This window comes from Balaenoptera musculus, chromosome 5 (genome assembly GCF_009873245.2).
Source record: "Balaenoptera musculus isolate JJ_BM4_2016_0621 chromosome 5, mBalMus1.pri.v3, whole genome shotgun sequence".
Lineage (NCBI taxonomy): Eukaryota > Metazoa > Chordata > Mammalia > Artiodactyla > Balaenopteridae > Balaenoptera > Balaenoptera musculus.
This window is the reverse complement of record NC_045789.1, coordinates 23703844-23727543: the sequence shown is the minus strand read 5'-3', so window position 1 is coordinate 23727543 and position 23700 is coordinate 23703844. Positions and strand designations below refer to the sequence as shown.

At 39.8% G+C, this 23700-nt stretch overlaps 1 protein-coding gene across 1 annotated transcript in view; it reads left to right on the top strand.

Moving 5' to 3' along the window:
* The first annotated feature begins 1259 nt into the window (after window positions 1-1259).
* Window positions 1260-23700, top strand: part of MGAT4D (MGAT4 family member D) — a 50026-nt gene continuing 27585 nt past the window's right edge. The window contains exons 1-4 of the mRNA XM_036852563.1: window positions 1260-1371; window positions 15895-16053; window positions 18248-18385; window positions 22974-23107. Coding sequence (XP_036708458.1) covers window positions 1278-1371; window positions 15895-16053; window positions 18248-18385; window positions 22974-23107 — 525 coding nt within the window. The 5' untranslated portion in view covers window positions 1260-1277. The remainder of the gene's footprint in view (window positions 1372-15894; window positions 16054-18247; window positions 18386-22973; window positions 23108-23700) is intronic.

Below are 23700 nucleotides of genomic sequence, written 5' to 3'. Positions count from 1 at the left end.
GGAGAACCCAAATAGCAAACCATGTTCAAGCTGCCCAGAGAGTATCGCCCTACTGACGTTCTCCTAGTGTTTCCCAGTCGCGGGTAAAGGTCTGATAAATTGACACCTTGAACTTGGCAGAGCCCAGCCAATCTCCCTTGAGCTGCTGCTCTCTATATTTACAAGTTTTTTCTTTCACAAAAGTTCACTCCTTGCTTCTTTCTTGAGGGAGGGGGTACAAAAATTAGAAAATAAAGGTAAGGAGATTAAGCTGAAGGTCTGGGCTTGGTCACTCCCCACACAAGCATCTAAGCCTCCTAAGTCATTTGGGCACTTGATAGCTACTATTTAAGGCTAGTAAACTCTAAGTAAAGACACATATTTTCAGTCGGAACTTCTTATCCATGTACAAGGTTTGTACAGGAAACACGTCCAGCTGTGCAACCTGCAGCAAGTTGCTCAATGTTACTGTGGCTCCATTTTTTTTTAAGTATAAAATGAAGATAATCATAGCATATTAGGTAGATGTTATTGGTATCTTCATTTTATACCTTTAAAAAAAGACTGAGGGCTTCCCTGGTGTTGCAGTGGTTGAGAATCCGCCTGCCAATGCAGGGGACACGGGTTCGAGTCCTGGTCTGGGAAAATCCCACATGCCGCGGAGCAACTAGGCCCGTGAGCCACAACTCCTGAGCCTGCGCGTCTGGAGCCTGTGTGCCGCAACAAGAGAGGCCGCGATAGTGAGAGGCCCGCGCACCGCGATGAAGAGTGGCCCCCGCTTGCCGCAACTAGAGAAAGCCCTCGCACAGAAACGAAGACCCAACACAACCATAAATAAATAAATAAATAATAATAATAAATTAATTTAAAAAAAAAGACTGAGATGTTGTGAGGACTTAACGAGATCATATATGCAAACTGTTTAGCCCAGAGTCTGGCACAAATGTCACTTCCTACTACAGGACAATAAAGTTATTGAGCACTCACCTCGAGCCCGGCAGTGGGGAGCTTTCCCATAGTTTCTCTCTTCTAATAACCAGCAGCCCTGGCAAGCGGTTCAGGACTCGGAAGGGCCGAGCCGTAGGGTAGGAGGCAAAAGGTGCGGTTCGGTGAAGCGAGCTCCCAGAGGGCGGGTGTGCAGAGTGGCGGGGAGGGAGGGGGGAGGGAGGGGGTCCTCCCCCGCGACGCCGGGGAGCGGGGCGCAGGCGCCGTGCGTGTCCATCCTCGGCGGGCAGCGTGGGCGCAGCCGCTCTGCTCTTCGCGTCGCGCTGTCGGTTGCCGCCCGTCGAGTCAGCTCCATGAGGACCAGGCATGTGAACTTGCTGGTCGCGCTCGTCGCCGTCTTGCTCTTCAGTTTCTCCTGCTTCTGCATCTCGAGGATGACTCACACCGGTAAGCGGCGGCGGGCTTCTCTCGCTTCCTTCTCGCCTCCCGGGCTTCGGGGCTCCGGGATGACTGGGGAGGCCGGGTCGGAGAGAAGGGGAGAGACGTACTAGGAGCTTTCAGATGTAGGGCGCCCCCCCACACACACCACGCCCTAGTCCGCCGGCGGTTAAACTGTAACGGGCGTCCCTGGTCTACCGGGTGGCCGTGACCCGCGCCGGGCGCGCGCGCTAACGGTTGGTGTGCGCGGCTGCCCGGTCCTCTCTTGCCTCTGCGGGGTTCAGGGGCCCCTTCTGTGCCCAGCTTTCCCCACACTTCGTCGTTTTCTTCCCCATCGTTTTCAGGGAAATGTGAATGCCTGACTTCAGGAACTCCTCTTACACAGCCAGCAAATCTCTCCTCTTTCGCGTCCTACGTTATAGTTTTGAGCCACACCTGGAAGGCTACCTAAAGTATTTGTTTTGCGAAGCTGAAAAGGGATGAGATGACGGAGACGTGATCAACAATTTAGAGCGCTGGTTTAGCCCCTGAACTTTCTCCAATGGACCGTGCGCGTTACCACTTTGAAACGCACCGAGGTTTTTAGTTTATTGCTGTCTGTAGGGTTGCCAATTTAGCCAATAAAAAGAGAGGTTGACCAGTTAAGTTTGAATTTCAGATGAACAGTGCATAAGTTTGAAGTATAAAAACTGCATGGGATATATTTATACTGAAAACATTATTGTTTCTCTGAAATTCAAAGTTAACTAGGTTTCCTGTATTTTCTCTTTCAACTCTAGTCCGTAGTGCACATTTTAGCGTTCATATGGTTGAATTTTGAATTTAAGACGTAGGAACCCTGCAAATATATTAACTCAGCCTTCCAAGATTATTCTTAGGTTGTTTTCGGTTAAATTTTCATTCTTCTTGTTCAACACGTTTATGTATGACTCGGTGCACACAGAGTAATCTTGGTAGTAGCGTGGACGGTCAAGTTTAGAAGTGGCTTTAATCCTCTAATGTTTATGTCGTCCCTCTTATTAATGTTAAAATTGTTTTAGTCCCCTACTACTAAATTTTGTCATGTACACACAATATCAACATTTTACCCCATTTGTTTGGAAGATCAGAAATGTATATTAATTTATCTGATTTATACTACTAATCTTCAATCATTTATACACTTTTATTCTTCTTCATTTTCTGTAAAGAATATTATCCAAATGTGTTTTTATTTATTTTAGAACAATTAACAACGTGCACTCTTATAACAAAAAATAAACCGTTACTCGTATTTAGAAAGCAAAAATGGAAACTTTTTCTTACAGTAATTTTGGAAGGCAATTTAGATTGGTAACCTCAGAAGGCATTTTAACAGTTTGTATTCTTATAATGAAAGGGTAGACTTTGCGATACATACAGTCATTTTGATGTGTTTTTCAGTTATGACCAGGATAAAGAAGTTTGGTTCTTCCCAGTGTTTATATTCCCATTATTTGTATGTTCAAGTTCAGAAAATGAGATATTGTTCCTTAAAATACACTACTCTTAAAAGAGCAGATAAAACAGGTTTTTCATTTTCTATGTATGTGTTTCTGTGGAAACTAGTTCTAAAATAATTAGGAAATCAATTTTAGTACTGTAATGAGATGTTCTTAAATCAACAAAACACAGATTTCATTGAGTTTCTGAAGTAGTGATTTTTTTTATTCTTTAACATCTTTATTGGAGTATAATTACTTTACAATGGTGTGTTAGTTTCTGCTGTATAACAAAGTGAATCAGCTATACATATACATACATCCCCATATCTCCTCCCTCTTGCATTTCCCTCCCACCCTCCCTATCCCACCCCTCTAGGTGGTCACAAAGCACCGAGCTGATCTCCCTGTGCTATGCAGCTGCTTCCCACTAACTATCTATTTTACATTTGGTAGTGTATATATGTCCATGCCACTCTCACTTCATCCCAGCTTACCCTTCCCCCTTCCCGTGTCCTCAAGTCCATTCTCTACGTCTGCGTCTTTATTCCTGTCCTGCCCCTACGTTCTTCAGAACCATTTTTTTGTTTTAGATTCCATATATATGTATTAGCCTGCGGTATTTCTTTTTCTCTTTCTGACTTATGAAGTAGTGATTTTTATAAAACACCAAAATAATCCCAATGTTTTAAAAATTTGATCTCTAGTTATAATTCTTATCAATGAAAATTTGGGAATGTTTATTAGAAAGATAGCCACCACCTAGTGCTTTATTCTTTTCCTACTTTAAAATTAATTTTTACGTGTAGATAAATAATTTTTAATCTTTTAATTTCTTTTTGTAAGCTCAATAGTATTAATAATTTGTTCAACAAATATGTAAGCTTCATGAGGTGAGGAATTTTTTTTCCTGTTTGATTCACTACTGTGTCCTCAGAATCTTGAAAAATGTCTGACATATAATACGTATGCTAAATATTTGTTGAGTGAATGAATTTAAAAAGTACCTATTCATGTTGTAGGAACTATGCAAATAAATTTTTTTTAAACCCTTGCTTTCATGGGGCTTACATTCTGGTTAGGGGAAATAAACAACAAACATGAGTGATGTAATTGCTGTATGATGTCAGGTGTTGGCAGGGGCAGGAGAGAGAAAGTGCTATTTTTGATAGGGTTGTCAGAGAAGGATTCTCTGAGAAAAGCATGTTCGAGTAGATTCCTGAATGAAGTGAGGAAGCATTTTATGTGGATAGCTGCGGGAAGAGTTTTCCAGGCAACAAGAAAAGCAAGTGCAAAGGCCCTGTGGTGGGATCATCTTGATATGTTTGAGAAAAAGCCAGGAGGACAACACGAACAGGAAGGGAGTTGTAGGAGGATGAGATCATGGAGACCATAGTAAGAGTTATGACTTTTATTCTGAGTAAGATAGGAAGCCATCTAAACAAGTGCTGGTGAGGATGTGGAGAAAAGGCAACCCTTGTGCACTATTGGTGGGAACGTAAGTTGGTGCAGCCGCTATGGAAAACAGTATGGAAGGTCTTCAAAATATTGAAAATAGAACTACCATGTGATGCAGTAATTCCACTTCTGGGTACCTATCTGAAGGAAAGAAAAACTAGAACGTTACTCAATGCCTTTGCTTCCAACAGTGGATTCCTTTCCTACCCTATCTCATTGATGTTACTGCTCTCCTGAATTATGTGCTTATTAGAATACAGTTTTTATCAATTTATATATGTCCCTTATAATACGCTGCTTAGTTTGCCTTGTTCCTGGACTTTCTAAAACGCTGCTGACAGTCTTTATATGCCCTTCTAAATTCTCTTTGTCGTGATCAAAACCAGAAGTCTGTTACTTGTCCCAGATGCCCTGGCCAGCTGTGCTCTCATTACGTTTTGCCAGTGGGAGGCAATTGTGCCAGATGAGAGGGTGCAAAAAGGTAGTAGTTATTCTGCTTTCGGTGGTTCTTCCACCAAACTACTAGCCCTCACTGGAGTGTCAGGTGTTCAGGCAGCAGCAGCAGGTCCGGTATTGTCAGTGGTGGCAGGTGTGGGAGGTAGCTAGCAGATGGCTAGGAGCCCCTGGGGTGGCTGCATCACCCAGGAAACATTCTCGGGGAAGAGAATCTGGAATTGCTTATTTGCCCTACTTGCGGTTAAACACAGTGATAACCTACCACACTGCCGGTGGGATACCTTCTCGGTGGTGGGTGGGTGGGGGGAATACTGGAAGTCTCCAGCTGATAGGCATTGGCAGAAGTTCTCTCAGTTATCACCTGTTGTTGACTGGGATGAAGTACCTACTGGAATCAAGGCCCTGGAGATCAAGCGGCTGCTGCTTTCACCAATACTGTGTGATGACTTTAAGGATTATGGGTGCGATGGCTTTTTATTACTACGCTGAAGAGCTTTATCTATCTGCTTTTTCTGTCACTGTCACACTCTCCTTCTTGAAATATGTTCTTAGCTTAGCTCTCTCGGTTTCCTAGTTTCTCCTTGAGTTTGAAATATTGGAATTCCCCAGGGCTCACTCCTTGGAACTTTTCACTGTCTACACCCACTCCCAACGTGATCCCATCCAATCACATGGCTTTAAATACTAAGTTCTGACAGCTCTCAAATTTATATATCTAGTCCTGACCCAGAATGATATATTCAACCGCCTAGTCAACACTTTCACTGGGATGTCAGTAATACTCTTAACAGAAACACTGATTCCCCACCCCCTAATCTGCTCCTCTCCTCTTCACCATTCCAGGACGTGGCAACTCCATTTCTCCATTGTATGCATTTCACATTATGCTGCAGAGCTTACCTATGTACTACATGTTTTTCTTTTGTATGTATAACATTTTTAAAAATTGAAAGAATTTGTACCGTGGGAATACAAAAGTAAGAAAACTGAAATGGTAGGAAGCATACAGTACTCAGTTCAGTTGAGAATATAGAAACGATCAATTCCTTTTTCAAAAAAGTTTTAAAGACGAATACTTTTTTATACACACGTGTAACTGATTTACTGAAGCAGTTCAACTTGCTGGGATGTAAATATGAACAACTTTTTATTTTTCCAATTATTGCCTATACGTGTTCTATCGGAACCCTTTTCTGATAACCACAGAGGTTCATAGTAATATTGAAGACTTACTCTAAGTATCTTTTGGTCACTTTTGGTTATTCAACAAGTCTTATTCCTGTTTTTAAATACCTATTCTGTTCTTCTAAAAAAATTTAATCTCATAGTGAATTAAAAGCTTTCTCATCATTTCCCTACTGGACAGGGACAGACTAGACTTGTGGTTCTAGGAAATGCAAAGGCAGGAGAAGAAAATGATCTGTTTTCAGACATTTTTCCCCTTGTTTGGTGTAAAACTTCCTCAACCTTAGTGGCTTAAAAAATCACTTTGTTTAACTGTCAGTTTAGTAATCAAATTCAGAAAGGGCTCTGCTGGGCAGTTTGTGATCTGCGTGGTGTCAGCTGGGGTGCTCGGGGCTGGAGGAGCTCCCGAGAGGTCCTCCTTACCCTGGCGTCTCTCTCATCTCCCACGTGGTGGCTCATCCTCCGAGGCCTCCCCAGGTGGTTTGGGCTTCTCACAGCATCGTGAACTTAGCAAAGGTGTGCTTTTTTACAAGGCAACTACCTTTCAAAAGGCAGAAAGTGGAAGCTGCCAGGCCACTTAAGACGCCAGCCCAAACTGCTACTGCATTACTTCTGCTGTAGCCTACTGGTCACAGCAGTCACAGGGCTCACCCAGACACCGGGGAGTTGAGAAATTGACTTTCCCGGTTGACGAGTGACTGACAGGGTCGTGTTGTAGAAGAGCATTTGCTATGGGAGATGCTGTTGAAGTCATCTTTGGAAAATCTGCTGCACCCCTCCTCGGTCCTTGGTCTATACCCCTATGGTACTGGGATGAGAAGGAGTTGGAGAGGCAGAGGTTTCCTTGTGTGATGGCAGCATGATGGTTTCAGTTTCTCTGGAAGATGCTTCTGTGTGGCAGACATCCAAGGCTGGGTCTTTCATGGCTGCTTCTGAGGGTCTATTGGGATCTCCCTACTTCCCATTCCCTGCTACCTGAGCCTCTCCCCCACCCCGCCTCTGCCCTCGACACAGCCTCTAGTTGCTAGGATTCTCTTGCCTTGCAGGTGACCCTCTTCAGGTGACCTTCAGTATTCACTCTAGCCACAGCAGGCTCAGGTGTCTTTGCCACTTCTAGCTGTGTGCCTTCAGGCTACTTCACAGATGTTCCCTCTTCGCTTAGCAATTTCTCTCTCTCTCTCTCCTGCCCCTTTTCATCTGGCAGGGTATTTTTTTTTAGCTGCATAAGTTATTTTAATTGTAAGTTCATAAAAGTCTACATTAAATGTATCATCTTACAAAATAATAACCTATGATATAAAAAATGACTGAGCCAACATTATTTGGTACTTTTGATACTTCCATTAACTTCAACTTAACTATTCCCTTTCCAAATATGAAATTTAAAATTGGCAAGCTATTTACAAAAAGATGTGTAATTTATTTCCAAAAAAGATGTGTAATCTTTTACAGACATTTTGTTGGTCCAGCACTTCAGCAATTTTCAGGTAGAGATGCTCCCCAGCCATTGACTTAGTGGAGAGAGGGATCATTGTGGAGCACCCAGATTTTATGAGTGAATTTCTTGGGGTCTCTCTTTCTAATCTTGTTGGAAGGAAAGCACCCTTATCCCCAACCAAGTGAGAGAGTGTATGTGTGCATATATGCATAGAAAGCCTTGTGGGAGTATGCCTGCAAAAGAGCATGGCGCCTCTAAGTCAGCAGAGTCCAGGATCCAAGTGTGGGCTGTTCAAGACAATAATTGAAATGTCTTGTGGAATTTAAAATATGTAGAACAAAATGCATGACAACAATTACAAGATAAGGTAGGAGAGGGGGTAAATGGAGTTAAGTGGTACTCAACTTGTAGCACTATTGAGAAGTGAGGATGTAAGAATTTGTATTAAGCTGTAATAAGCCAAGGATTCATGTTGAAATCTCTAACTACTAAAATAATAGTCAAATAATGCATAATGATATCACTAATTATAGTAAATGCTCCAAAAAGGAAATTAAAATATTTCCTGACTGGATATAAAAACAAAACCCTGTTTGATGATGTTTACAAGAGACACACTTAAAATTTTTTAAAGACATAGAAATGTTGGAAGGAAAAGGATGGAAAAATATATACCAGCAACCCAAACCAAAAGAAAGTTGGTGTAGCTATATAAATATCAGCAAAGTAGACTCTAAGACCAAACACAGCATAAGTGTTGAACAAGCATAGAAGAACTTCATGAGCAATCAAGGAAATGCAAATTAAAAACACAAGATACCGTTTCATACCATTCAGATATTTTAAATTAGGAAATCAGACATTTGGTGAGGATGTGGAGCTGTAGGAATTAACACACACTTCCCTTTGGGGGGATGTGAAGTATACATTCAATCACTTTCATGATGAAACCTATGCCTTTCCTACGTCCTAGCAACTCTCCTACTAGTCAGGGCTGAAACTGGTGTGCAGCCTTATCAACGGCTTATGGCCAGCTTCTCTTCTCACTGATGAATACCCATGCCTTAGAGCTTGTTAAATATTTAAAATAACATCCCTACCACCATCTATATCCTAGGGAAACGTTTGAACATGTTTACTAGGAAACATGTACCAGAATATATTCTTGATAGCATTTAAAAATAATTTTTCAGCAGTAGAAGAGGTAAAAATGTTGTATATTCAAAAGAGTGGGACATTTTACAGTAATAATAATGAATGAACTAGAGCTTGACTTACTGATATGGATGAATTTCAAAACATAAATTGAGCAAAAGAAGCAAGTACAGGAAAAGACATATTTTATTTATTAATGTCTAATAACCAAATGTGCATCAGCTTGCAAAAGTGGTAAAACCTTAAAGAAAAGCAACAATTAATACAAAATTCAAAACGGGAGGGAGGGGAATTTGATCTTGGAAGGAAACAGCATATCTAAGGCTAAGGTAGTAGCGGGTTCATGGATGTTCGTTTTTATTATTGTCTTTCAAACTTTTACATATTTTAAAAAAAATTTAATAAACAGAAACCTCAATCAAACAGAAGTGACCAGAAGGGGGAGCTCTCATGCCCTGAGATGCTGGCAGAGCCCAACAGGAAAAAGAAAGACTCCTCTTCTTTAATGTCAAGGACTCAGCCAATGAAAAGCCATGGACTCTTTGTTTACTGTAGCCCTCCCAACTTCCTTTTCCCCTCTGTAAAAGACAGCTCCTTCCTTTGCTGTGTAGTGACTTGCAGTGAGTTGCCATGGTATGGACTCCGAATTGCAGTTCTCTGCTGATACCAAATAAACTCATTTTTTTTTTTTTTGTGGAGATATAACTGACAGTCTATTTGTTTTAGGTCATCAATACTCTTTGTAATGTTAAAATATTTCACCATAAAACTAAGGAGTAGAGGAACCACTCATAGGGAGTTTAAAGGGCATGGTACATAGTGTAATTTGATTATTGCAAAGCATACATGGAGGGGTGTAATCTGAAATGTACTTACCTTTTTAGCTTCATCTCCTACCAACTGCTTCAAATATTCTTTCTTTGGAACCACACTGGGTATACAAATAAGTGAATAATACGTTTAAAGTGGGCCAGTACTTAAACACAATGCTTTTTCCCCTTCTTTCTACCCCCTGAGTGAATCACTTGCTTTCCCCTCACTACGCCATACCAGTTTATACTTATGCATTTATGCTGTAGTTTTCTTAGTCTGGAATACCCTTCCCTGCCCTCTGCTGTATGCAAAATTCTATACCTTCTTCAAGTTTTCAAATATTCCCTCTTCTCTGAAACCTTTCCTACTTCCCTCTCCCACACTTCAATCTTCCGTAAGAATTAATAATTCAAAAAAAAAAGAATCATTCCTGCCTCCCTTTGCCTGTGGCACTTAAGGATAATTCCAGTTTAACAATTATTTTATAATTAGTTGTTTTTTTAACTGATTTTTTTACATAAATTTATTTATTTTATTTATTTATTTTTGGCTGCGTTGGGTCTTTGTTGCTGCGCGCGGACTTTCTCTAGTTGCGGCGAGCGGGGGCTACTCTTCGTTGTGGTGCGCGGGCTTCCCATTGCAGTGGCTTCTCCTGTTGTGGAGCATGGGCTCTAGGCGTGTGGGCTCAATAGTTGTGGCATGTGGGCTTCAGTAGTTGTGACTCACGGGCTCTAGAGCACAGGCTCAATAGTTGTGGTGCACGGGCTTAGTTGCTCCGCAGCATGTGGGATCTTCCCAGACCAGGGCTGGAACCCATGTCCCCTGCATTGGCAGGCGGATTCTTAACCACTGCGCCACCAGGGAAGCCCCTAGTTGTTTAAATATATGCTCCTTTCCCCTATACCTTGCATCCCGATTGTCAGTTATTTAGAGCAGGGATCTGGCTTTATCTGTGTTTGTTTACCTATCACACAGCACAGTGAGTGACACATGGTAAGTATTAAATGTAAGAAAGTATGACTCTCTCAGCTTGCTTCTCATTACCAGAGGTGTTTAGTGAATGAAATAAGGTGGAAAAGTCAGGCCGCGGCCATATTGTATCGGATCTCCTATATTAAGGCAAGTGTTTAGACTTTATTCAGTGAGCATCCCGGGAATCATTTAAAGTCTCTGAGCAGTGTTTCCAGACAATTAAACATAGATTGGAGGTGAGGGACTATTTAAGAGACAATTATAACAGTGCATCTAGAGGCAATAAAGACTTGAACTATAGTAAAGTCAATGCTGAGAAAGATAAAACAATTAAAAGGGTCTATGATGGTGCTTCTCATATTTTAACATGCATACCAATCACCTGTGAATCTTATTAAAGTACAAATTCTGACTCAGTAGGTCTGGGGGAGTCCTGGGATCCTGCGTTTCTAATAAGCTCATAGCTGGTGCTGTAGACCCATGCTGTCCAATATGGTAGCCCTCAGCCAGGTGGCTGTCAAGCACTTGAAATGTAGTTAGTGCAACTGAGGAACTGAATATTTTATTTTATTTTAAGTAATTTAAATTTAAATTTAAAAATGGAAACAGTGCAAAATATTTCTCCATTAAGCAAAATTTTGTTGTTTTGGTGAGACTGCACTTTACTGTAACTTATCAAAAGTTAGCATCTGAGTTAAGATGTACTGTAAAAGTATAAAATATACACAGGGTTTAGAATACTTAGCACAAAAAAATGCAAACTATTCCATTAATTATTTTCATGTTGATTACATGCTGAAAAGTATTTTAGATATATTGGATTACATCATCTATACTGTTTACAATTACTTTTACTTGTTTCTTTTTATTTGTTTTTAATGTGGCTATTAGAAAATTTTAAATTACAAATGTGACTTGCATTTTACTTATACTGGGGAGCAGTGCGTTGAACCTCTGCTGTGAGAAAGCAAAGTCAGTTTTACTTAGGATCTTACCTGGACCCTTTTTTATGGGTGGAAGTCACATTGTACACAGGGACTGGTGTTTGTTTTCACAATTTCACCTCAGTTGACTCAAAACATCAAATTATTCAAACTTTTGCAAAATAATTTTGTAACATTTCATCCTCTAAAATACCTGAGTGAAAAGGCAAGTAATATAAATATTTTAAATAGAACATTGATGAACTGAATTATCAGGTAAAAATATACAAGAAGCAGATCCAAGAGTAGAGATTATGTCCTTTAATATTTCTGTATGATTGTTTCTGAAAATATTACTTCCTCTAGAGAAAATTCTTTTCATGTTTACCAAATTGATCCCTCAAGGACTGACTTACATTGTGGAAGTCCAGAAATGTTGCATCGTCCATGATATATGGACTCCAAACACATGATCCATTTTGCAAAGAGAATATTACCCTGGAAACCCCATTAACAGGGTTATACTGGTTAAACCACACCCACTGTAAATATTTTAAGCATCCTCAAATAGTACCCGCTGTATGAATACTCAAGATTCATCTGGATAGTTGCAGTTCTCTTGATGAAAGCATGATTCAGTCTTGGAATCACTCACATCAGTTCCTACGCTGACAAAGCCATTTATCCATTAATTTGTGTATTCGTTCATTCAGCGTATATTTGTGTAGGAGCTGTATGGCAGTCACTGTTTCAGGCGTAGGGAATTTAATACTAAACAAACCAAAGTTCTTGCTATTCTCAAGCTTACATTCTAGAGAGCTCTGGAGAGAGACATAAAAACAGTGAATAACAACAGTAATAGGAATAATAAACAGTAATAGGAGGTTGGGTAGTGATAAGGGATTTGAAAAAAAAAAGGATGGGGGAGAGAGGGGGTGTGCTATTTCATAAAGGATGGTAAGATAAGCTTCTCTGAGGAGGTAATGTTTTAGCAGAAAACCAAATGAAACTAGGGAGCTCTGGCCACATCAGTATCTGGGGGATGAGCTGAGAAAATTTCAAGAGCCAAAGTGCTAAGGTGGGAGAGTGGCTGGCGTGAGGAATAGCACAGAGGCAAGTGTGTCTGGAGCTGCTCCCCAGAGTGAGGGAAGAGGGGCGGGAATGAGGCCAGAGAGGGACCCGAGGCCCGGTCAGGTAGGGCTCTGTCCTGGTGAGGGCTTTGGCCCCTTTTCTGAGTGGGATGAGGAATCTCTGAAGGGTTAGAGCAGGGGAATGGCATTATCCAGTGTTCGCCACAGGCTACACATACGTGTGCTCGTGTTCATAAAAGGCAGAGGAGTGAAAAGATATTAGATGTTTCAACCCAGAAGGATCACCATTATTTTTACATTTTTGTATTTTACCTTAATTAAAAAAAATCCATCTGGAATGTATTGTCTTAAAGGTGGTGAATTTATCTTTTATTCCATCCCAAATTGACAGCAAATCTCTATGCTTTCCTTGCTAATTGAAATATATTTTTCCATATTCTCATGGCGCTAATAGTTTTCTCTGTGTATTTTGATATTTAGCTATATAACATATAAAGAATTAATTTGTTTTCATCGATAGAGTATGCCTTTTTCAGTGTAAAATGAACCACTTTATCTAACTTAATGCATTTTTCCCCCGCATGATTGTATTTGACATTTATATACTGAAGCGAGGGGAAAAAAGTAAGCACGGGTCTAGAACTATGTAAAGCTAAACAGTAATAGTGGTTCTCTTTAAGCAGTGGGATTACAATGGATTTTGTTCTTTTCTGTGCCTTTTTCTAAAATTTTAGCTTGTGTATTGCTTCTCTAATCAGATGTTTCCATATTTTAACAAAGCAACCAAGGTCGGAAGCTGCTTTGCGCCCTCATTTTCTCTGGGCCGTGTGTTTTGCCACGCATTTGGATGCCTCATAAGCATTATGACTACCTCTGGCCCTGCTCCTTTTCCTGTTTCCCAGTCCAGAATGAATACCAGGTTAGAAATCTAGAGTCATGTTGGAAACCTAAGAGGGATTCTTTTCTCTCTCTCAATCAGTTAAGTCTTCCCAATAAAAGGTCTCAGATATTTCTCATATTCATCTCCTACTTCCTAACCCTTTCTGCCCTGGTTTGTTCCTTATCATCTCTTCACTTGAAACTAATACCACTGTAGATTCCTAACTGGTGTTTTCTCCGGCTTTAGTTTTGCCTTCCTGAAAAAATCTTCTATGTGGTCACCAGAATGATCTTTCTAGAACATGTGTTCTACCTAATAGTCTTCAGCTATGCTTCTCAGTTGAGATAGTTGTTCCCATGATAGTCTGTAGTGGTGTCCCAAGATGTATAAAGTCACCTGCAAAAAATGAGTGACTCCATTATCTTTATACTAAAACAAATATGTACTGTGGAAAAGGCTACAAAATTTGTCCACATTTTATAGAAACTTTACAGAAATTCCATGAATGTGGTGGGCTACTTCAAGTTATGCCTCTGCCCGTGTCCCTTTTATTCAGATTCACTGCCATTAGAGGTTTTTATAAGAATTGTTTGAGAAACACTGGTTTATAAGAAAAAGTTCAAGCTCCTCATCATAGCCTATCAAAAAGATCAGCATAACCAGATGCCTCTTTTAACCTCACACTGAATTTTTCCCACGTTGCCCTGAAATAATGAACAGCTTCTGGGTCTTTAGAGACCATGTTTTTGAATGCCTCTTTGCCTTTCCACACTGCATTCCAAGAGAATACCTTTCTCATTTCCCTCGACTAATAACTCGAGCTCCTTCAAGAGTCCGTGCAGGCCTCACATCCTCTAGAATCCTTCTCCAGCTTTCTCTCCCCTCCCCTCCCAAACCGTCTCAATTCTGCCCTCTGTGAGTACTGTTACCACTACTCGCCAGGGGTTGAAACCTTGTTCTGCGGTGCCCATATTTCCTTCAAGGGGATATCTTTCATTTCACCCTCCTAGAGAGGACATTTCAAAGTGAACACTTGGAACTTCTCCCAGTAGCTCATTACCTTTCTCACAAGACCGAGGGATTCATCTGAATGGTGAGATTGGTCAGACTTGACTTCTATGGTCCAAATTAACAAGGCGGCAGAATTGCTTCCTTAAAAAGGCAACTTAGGCCATCTCTGGCTTTTCCTCGTATAATAACTGTCTTATGTACTCTCTGAAAGAAGGGCTGGGCTCCCTCTCTACTTTTTCCTCCTAAGTAGTAAGCATAGGCGGCAAGTCACCTCCTTTGTGGGTGGCCCTGCTGTTGTCCAGCTCCTCTTTCAATAATGGGGTGGGAGTAGGGGTAAATTAACTTGGGTAGAGAAGTAGGACATCCCAGTACACTCTGCAATATGCCCACTGTCAGAGAGCCCTAAATAAGGTCGATAGTCCCTATTTGGGGCTGGTGTTATCAATGTGTGTGCTTAATTAGTTAAAACCCGAGGAGAAGGGAATCTATAACATCAGAAATATCACACTGATTTCCGTCATCCATTTAGTTCTACCAGTTAGCCAGTAAACTTCCTGAAGGCAAGAACTGAGCATATCTTTTTTATTTTTGTATTTCCATTGACACAGAGTACTTGGCAAATAAAAGATGTTTAATTTTTTATTTATTAATTTTTTTCTGATTACAGAAGCAATGCAACATGATTTTAGGAACAAAAGAATTTTGTGAAAATATATAGGAAATAAAAAGTGATTCAACAAACCAAAGATTATATATCAACAAAATATAAACTTGTACACTTACTCTTTTTTCCTATATTAATGTACTTTCTTTGCAAAAAAGGAAATTATATGGTTTTGTTTTTGTGTTTTTACAACATTAAATATTCTTCTAAAAGGTGATTTTCATAGCTACATAGTATTTAATTGATAAATGAAGAAAGTAGCCCATTGATAAATAATATTTATTAGACATTTGTCAAAGCATTTTTTTTGTGTATGCTTTGCTACATGGTTTACATGCATAATAGCATTACGACTTCTCAACAGCTCTGCAGCAGGGATTTTTATATATCCATTTACACCTAAAGGAACAGAGGCTAACAGAAATTAAGTAGCTTGCCCAAGGTCACACAAATATTAAGCGGCAAAACTGGGAGTCAGTTCTATGTGATTTGACATGAGAGCCACCAGAACTCTTAAAAGGATATACTGTAATTTATTTAGGATAGTTACATCCCACATCCCTGGGCATTATGGTTGTTTTCAACTTCCTTACAATGATAAATAATGCTGCCTGTGTTGAACATCCTTAGAGCCAAATCTGTGTACATATTTCTAGTCATTTTCTTCAGAAAAATTCTTAGAAGTGAATTTTTTGGCTCAACTGGTTTTTCCCTCTAATTACAAATCTAATACATGCACAAAATGGAAAATTTGGAAAACATAGAAAAGCACAAAATAATGAAGCAAAAACCATTGATAATCTCACCTTCCAAATATTACTATTTTTAACATTTCATTCTTTTTTCAGTCTTTTATGTATATACATATTATATGTATATAGCACTATATATACATATAAGTGTAGTGTTTTATATAGCTATATTGAAGCATATACTTTATATCTTGTTATATATTATGAAAAATTGTATGATACCATTGCTACCTGTATATATATATACACATATACACATATGTTTTCTTTGTAGGTAATCAATTAACTAATTGTAGAAACCAAATTTCGGAGTTTAAGGAAACTATACTACGTTTAAAAAACAAAACGGAAATAAATCGCCAAGAGCTGATTAAAGCCTTCAATCAAATGAAGTATAAACTTGCAGAGAGAGAAGATGCATTGCTAAACTCAGGTTTGGGTGGTTTTTGTTTTTGTGTATGGTGGTTTGTTTTTTAATGTTTTGTGTTTAGAAATTTAAATTTTATGCTTTCTGACTTTAGGGCATTTCTTCCCAATAAATATAACTAAATCAGTATTCATTCTTTTATTGTGAGACATCCAAAAATCAGGTAAGAGACATCACTGATAGACTTCCTCTCATCTCTACCTCGAAAATGGTCTTCCTCTGTTTTCTGTCTCTGTGAATTGCACCACCATCCGTGATCCACCTGAGAGAAGCAGCCAGTATCCTGAACATCCTCTCTGAATCCTTTCTCTCCCTCTAGCATACTTCTTCCATGGCAGTTAGTAAGCAGTCCTGTTGATTCATAATCCTATATAGCTCACAAATCTGTTCTATCACCATCTCTACTACCCTAGTCAGGCCACCTTCATGCTTCATCTGAAGGACTGCTAACATACTTCTTTTTTTTTCTCTCTCTCTCCAGTCTTGCCCCACCTATTTATTCTCACTTTAGCCAAAGTGAAGGCTACACTGTCCTGTATATCAACCTTCAGTGGCTCCCCACTTCTCCAGGGTAAAAAGTCCTGCCTCCTGCTTCCCCCTCTGTATTCAGATACCCCCTCGGAACTCTTAACCCCTGGCAACCACTAATCAGTTCTCTGTTCCTATAGTTATCCATTTTCCAGTATGCCATACAAATGGAAGCACACAGTGTGTGTAACCCTTTGAGGCTGGCTTCTCTCACTTAGTATAGATTCATCCAGGTTGTCATGTGACCAATTGTTTGTTGCCGAATAGCGTTCCATTGTGTAGATGTGCAATGGAGAGTTTGTTTCACTAATTGAGAGACATTTGGATTGTTTTCAGGTTTGTGTGTTTTTTGGTGATTACAAATACCTGTTGCCATAAGCATTCGTGTACAGATTTTTTTTACATGAAGGGAATTTTAATTTCTTTAGGATAAATATCTAGGATTGATGAGCATATGGTAGGTGTATGTTTAACATTATAAGAAACTGCCAAGATGTTTTCCAGAGTGGCTGTACCGCTTGCAGCAATGTATGAGAGTTACAGTCACTCCGTTTAATTATAGCCATTCCAATGCCATGGTCTCTCCTAGTTTTAAGTTGTATTTCTCTGGTGACTAATGATGTTGAACATTTTTTAATGTGCTTATGTGCCCTCCATATATCTTCTTTGGTGAGATGCCTGTTCAAATATTTTACACATTTTTTAATTGGGTGGGTTTTTTTCTTGTTGTTAAGTTTTGAGAGTTCTGTATATATCCTGGATACATATCAGATGGATGTGTGATTTGGAAATATGTTCTCCAAGTCTGTGGCTTTTCTTCTCATTCTCCTTATGGTGTCCTTCAAAAAGCAGACGTTTTAAATTTTGATGAGGTTCAGTTTACCAGTTTTCCTTTTTATGTATTATGCTTTTGACATTGTACCTAAGAACACTTTACCTAGCTCAGGGTCATAAAGATTTTCTTTTAATTTTATAGTTTTAGGTTTTACATTTAAGTCTATGAAACTTTTGAGTTTATTTTTATAAATGGCATGAAGTATAGGTCAAGTTTCAGTCTTTTTCATGTGGATGCCCAAGTGTTTTAGCACCATTTGTCAAAAAGGTCATCCTTTCTGCACTGAATTACCTTTGCACCTTTTTCAAAAATCAATTGACCCCACTGTCTTGATTACTATATTATGTATTATGAGTTAAATTGGGTAGTGGGAGTCCTCCAACTTTGTTCTTCTTTTTCAAAACTATGGGGGCAAATTCAGATGAATGGTACAGATGGAGTCATTAAACGCTGAGAGCCTAGAAAACAAAGTTATAAAGATACAAGCTTTAATGATGTGATATTAATCAAAGTTGCAGAGCAGGCCAATTAGAGCATGTTTTAGTTCTGCTTCCTGCATTTGGAACTGTCAGTTCTGTTAGCCTCTGGTTGTGTCACTCATAGTGTTAGACTTAAATTAAATACTACCTTTAAAATAAACATGAATCAGTAGTCTTTGAGCTATATTTTATAGCCTTATGATTTGATAATTCACATTTAATAGTATGTATCATATATACTGAATACTAAATTAATCTGTGAATTAACTTATTAAGGCTCATTTAAAAAAATTGTACTGGAAGGAGAAGAATCCCTGTAAGTCATGAACTCAGAAACCCTATCTTTTCTCTCTTTCAGTTAAGAAGAAAGTGAATGCATTGAATAAGAATGAAACAGTATCTAATGCATTTGAAGTCTTAAGGTTCTTTTTCCCCCATCTAAGGAAAGTAGACAGAATTTATCCTGATGTAATCATTGGCAAAGAGAAAACAGGCGGTAAGAAAACTTAGAATTGGAAAATCAAATACATTTTGCTCGTTGGGGACATCCTTTTAAGTTTTAAAATGTAATCCATTAATATGATACTCAGATTGATATATAGACCACCAGCCTATCTGGCATTCATTTGGATTACCGGAAATCAGTGTATTGTCTGACAGAAAAAATTGTTCAACAAATATTTGGAGACTTGAATTCAAATTCAATTTCAATACAGATGCTTTGAAAATAAGTCAATATAAGCCAAACATCATTAAGCATATGCTAAGTGCTTGGCAACTCTTTTCTCCCTTGGGTTTTTTTTTTTTTTTTTTTTTTATAAATTTATTTATTTATTTATATTTATTTTTGGCTGTGTTGGGTCTTCGTTTCTGTGCGGGGACTTCCTCCAGTTGCGGAGAGCGGGGGCCACTCTTCATCGCGGTGCGCGGGCCTCTCACCGTCGCGGCCTCTCTTGTTGCGGAGCACAGGCTCCAGACGCGCAGGCTCAGTTATTGTGGCTCACGGGCTTAGTCGCTCCGCGGCATGTGGGATCTTCCCAGACCAGAGCTCGAACCCGTGTCCCCTGCATTGGCAGGCAGATTCTTAACCACTGCGCCACCAGGGAAGCCCTTCTCCCTTGGTTTTGATAAATCTGTTTCTTGTCTGGTTATCTTCCTATTTCCCCATCTTTCTGGGGACCAAAGTCAACAAAAGCTTTACAGAAGAGACAATGTTTGAGCTAAGCCTTGAAGAATGAGTTCAAGTTCACCAGGTATAGGAGAAAAGGAAAAGCATTTGCATTAGAAGCAGGGATACTAGGCTAAGTCTCAAAACATCTGCCATTGCCACCAACCTCGTTCATTCCAATGGGTGAGTCACCCTAGGCCAGAGGTCAGCAAACCAGAGCCTGCAGGCCAAATCTGCCTGTTTTTAAATAGTTTTATTGGACCATAGCCATACTCGTTGTTGTCTGTGGCTGCTTTCATGCTACATCAGGAGAGATGAGTCGTTGCAACAGAGATGATATGGCCCAAGCACTGAAAATGTTTACTATCTGGCCCTTCATCGAAAAAGTGTGCTGACCTCTGCTCTAGGCAGTTCCTTGGGAATAAGTAGTGTTGGTCTAGGTCACATGCCTCTGACAAGCCTATTGTGTTGAGATGGGGGTGCCAGATGACATTGTTTACCATCTACTGAATTCTCACTGTGTTTCATATACTAAGTTAGATGTTTTCTTTCATTATCTCATTTAATAATTCTCACAACCCAATGCAGTAGGCCTGTGATTACCTCTATTTTAAACCTGAGAAAATGAGGCTTGGAGAGGTGATGGAACTCTTTGAGATCACGCTTGTAAAAGTTTTTACCTGCATCAGATTCCTTCTTAGGAGTATTTTGATTGTGTCATGTAAATATGTACATATACATGCATACACACGCGTGTGAATGTGTGAGAGAGTGCATGCCAGACAAAGCTACAGCGTACAGAAGAGGTGGAGTCGAAAGACACAGGAACAACAAAGTCAGTACATGGAAACTCTAAGCTGCTAGACGCCAGGGAGAAGCACAGGCTTGGATAAGCATCAGCAAAGATAAGCAGAAGCCCATGATACAGAGTGAAAGGAAGGAGAGACAGAGGGATGGGTAATCGGGAAGAGCAATGGAATTCCTTGTGTGGGAGCTTGGGGTGTTGAAATAACCCAGTTATGAGCGCTGTGTTGGGAGGACAGGCTTCCATATAAACCTTCATCGGCAGAGGTAATTTAAAGGGAGATTTTAGTTACTTTAAAGGTGACATAAAACATTTGCAAAAGTATTGAAGCCTGGAGCATGGCCTACTGGGGAACCTGTCATCAGTCTTGTATGTTCTACTTTCTGATACATCTCAGATAATTTCTACTCTCTATAGCCCCTCTATAACTATTTTTTGTTGAGCCCTCATTTCTTGTCTGGTCTATTGAAATAGACTTGTAATTTTTCTCATGGCTTTAGTTTTGTCGAAGTCAATTCACTCTGTGCACTTTCCTCAGAGATACATACTCAAATACATGCTCAGCTCTTCCTTAAGATCCTTCAGTGGATCCTCAGTGCATGAAGGGTGAAGTTAGCTCCTTGACATGGTATATGCACAACAAGCTGTATTTTTCAAATCTCAGTTTCCACCGCTTCCTTTTTTTTCCAGCAACCCCAAACCACTTAACGTCCCCCCAGAATAGGCCAAGCGGTCAGTGTGCACTGACCGCTGCCTGTAAGGAGCACACCGCCTCCCACAACCCACAGCTAACTTGCCACATGAGTCTCTGATCCACTGTGACTTTTCAGCTTGACTGACAGCTTCCGTGTGAAGTCTTCCACGTCCCCTCACTTAACAGACTTCCACCCAGTACCAGCTGCTTGCTAGGCTCTGGGGAACTAGTGGTGAACAGATGCGGACCTCATCCTCGTAGAGACAAATGGGCAAACAATTAAAGTAGAAAGTAATCAGTGCTCCGATAAGGCAAGTACAAGGGTGGAGCGAGTACTCTGTACTCAGGGAAGTAGGGAATGCTTTCTGGAGGAAGTGACATCTAAACTGAGACATGGAGGGTGAAAAGAATCGGAATAGGGTAAGCAGGGAAAAGGCAGATGGTGGAGAGTGGAAAGGGAGCGGAAAGAAGTGTGAAAGGTCTAACGGCAAGAGGGCCTGGAAAAAAAGATGGGGCTTGTGTGCACAATTGGGGCTGGAGCCTATCGACAGTAAAACATGGGGCAGAGGCCACATGGTAAAGGAGTTTGGCCATTTGTTTATCCACTCCAGAGTTTTGGACATTATTATGTGGCAGTCATTATATTAGTGCCGGGTTCACAGTAATGGTGAGCAAGAGAAGCAGAGTCTCCCCTCACTCGGCTTGCATTCTCACCTGGAAGACAAATGGGTAACAGCAAAAAGGGCGATAAGTCTCATGAGAGATGAGGTAAGAATACAGAGCTGGTGCTCCCAGCCTAATTTACAGAGCGTGAGGAGAACTGGCCCAAGGAGCCGGAGAAGAGTGTTCTCGGCACCAAGGAACGCACGCGCAGACTCCTGCAGAGGGGCGGGGCCTGTCTGGTCAGTTTGAGAAGCTGAAAGACACGAAGGAAGACTGGTTTGGAGGGAGGGTAGTTGAAACAGAAGAGGTAGGTCAGACCGGGTCACTAAGGGAAGGGCCCTGGAAACTTTTGTCAATGTATGCCTTATCCTAAGTCATGGGAAGCAATTCCAGGAATTACATTTGAAAGTGGATCCCCAAGCTTGCAACTTAACTCCTGCTTACCTTAACTCCATTTGTAAAAATGGAGTTTAAAAACTTAATTCCATTTGTAAAAATCAATTCCAGGTGGAGTGTAGCTCTAAATATAACAGGCAAACAATAAATGATCTAGAAGATAATCAGGAAAGCATCCTTATGACTTGAAGATAAGCAAAGACTTCTCAACAGGAATCAAAAAGCACTGACTATAAAGGAGATGATCGATAAATTGCACAATATTAAAATTAAGAATGTCTCTTCTTAATTTTAAGAGGTAAAACATTGAAAAGCGAACCCATGGTGGGATATGGTATTTGTAATATATATATATAACTGACAAAGGGTTCATATTCAGAAGGTATAAAGAGCATCAGTAAATCAGTAAGAAAACTAGAGACAACTTAATAGAGAAATGGACGAGATCTTAAACAGGATTCCACAAAAGAATATCCAAAGGTCAGCATACATATGAAAGTATGTTCAAACACAATAGTAATCAGGGAAATACTGATTCTTACTGCTCTCACTGAAGTTCAGTAATTTTTCTTAAATAAATGCCTCTCATTTTTTTGTATACCAGGGCTCCAATGGTTTCAACAAGTTTTTTTTCCAGTTTTATTATTGCTTTTTTAGGGAGAGGATTTTTCTGAGTTCCTCACTTAGCCATTCTGGAAGTACTTATCCCCATCTTAAAGTGGGGAAATTAAGACTGGAGAGGCTGTATATCTGACCAAACTCAAACAGCCAAGCACTGGTACAGCCAAGATTGAGTCTGGGTAGACTTCACTGATAGAAGCTTAATAGCTACTGGAATAACTTGGGGTCTGTTCTCCCAGTGCTTCAGTCATTAATACGCAGTAAAAGTTACTTAGAGGCGTGGATTCATTCCATCAATCATTTGGAAATTACTTCATACAGTTTTTTCACAGGTGAAAATATTTCACAGTATTTTTCCTATTTTAAGTTCTAGCATCTCCTTAGGAAGAAGAGTAGAAAGTCAGCCAATGTGTGATGTTTTGTACCCAGTTAGATGAAAGCTATAGTAAATGGAGAGTGGCTAGTTTTATTTTTCAGTACATTGAAACTCTCCAAAATGAGAACATCTTGGAGTCTAATGCATTTACTAACAATCCACGGCAAATTGGAATTTCCTCAAACAGAAAATGAAATATGTGATAAAAGTTAACAGCAGTTTGGATTATTTTTGCAGTAGAGTTTCAAACACTTTTTTGATGACCACACAACCCAAACATAGAAAGAAGCATAGATATTAATGCTAAATTATGTTTTTCTCTGTGCTTTGAAATGATGATGCCATACTCCTGTGTCTGCAGTTTCTTTTGCACTGGGTATCTCCACTGTTAACGGAGGGAATCATAGTTACCTGAAGCGAACGCTGACCTCTGTCATCTCCAGGATGACTCTTTCAGAAGAGAAGGACTCTGTCGTGATTGTCTCTGTTGCAGATGTACGTATGAAAAATAAGTAGCTCCCCTCACTCCCAACCTGTAGTCTCTAAACACCCTTCCTCCATGGTAATCACTGTATCATTCTGAATTTTTTCTTAAATTTAAAACAGCAATTCCTAGATGCCTTTTTTGAGTAACAGTGTATTTAATACTTGTTTGATACCACCAAGAAGGAATTAAATATGTCAATCTGAAAAGAAAATGAAATAGTTCCATGTGGAGAAATGTGGTTGTATTGTTAAATATGTTACCAGGAGCCCTGTATACTCTATGGTACAGAAATTATATTTACAAACAGGACATTAAAATTGATGCTGTAGTAATAAAGCCCGCCCAGCCCAATAAAAGGTTGGTATATGAATCAAGAGATAATTTATATTAAGTCACAATAGCCATCATTAATTGAGGGACTCCTTTGTATATCTGAAGGACTGTGGACAATTTTTATATACGTTATTTATAACCTGCATTACATCCCTGTAAAGTAGGTATCCATATGAAGAACCTGTAGCTTAAAGAAAGTAAATAGTTTGCCCAGCAATTCATAGAGCAGATTCAAATCTGTGTCTCTCTAATGGTCCCAAAGTTTTCT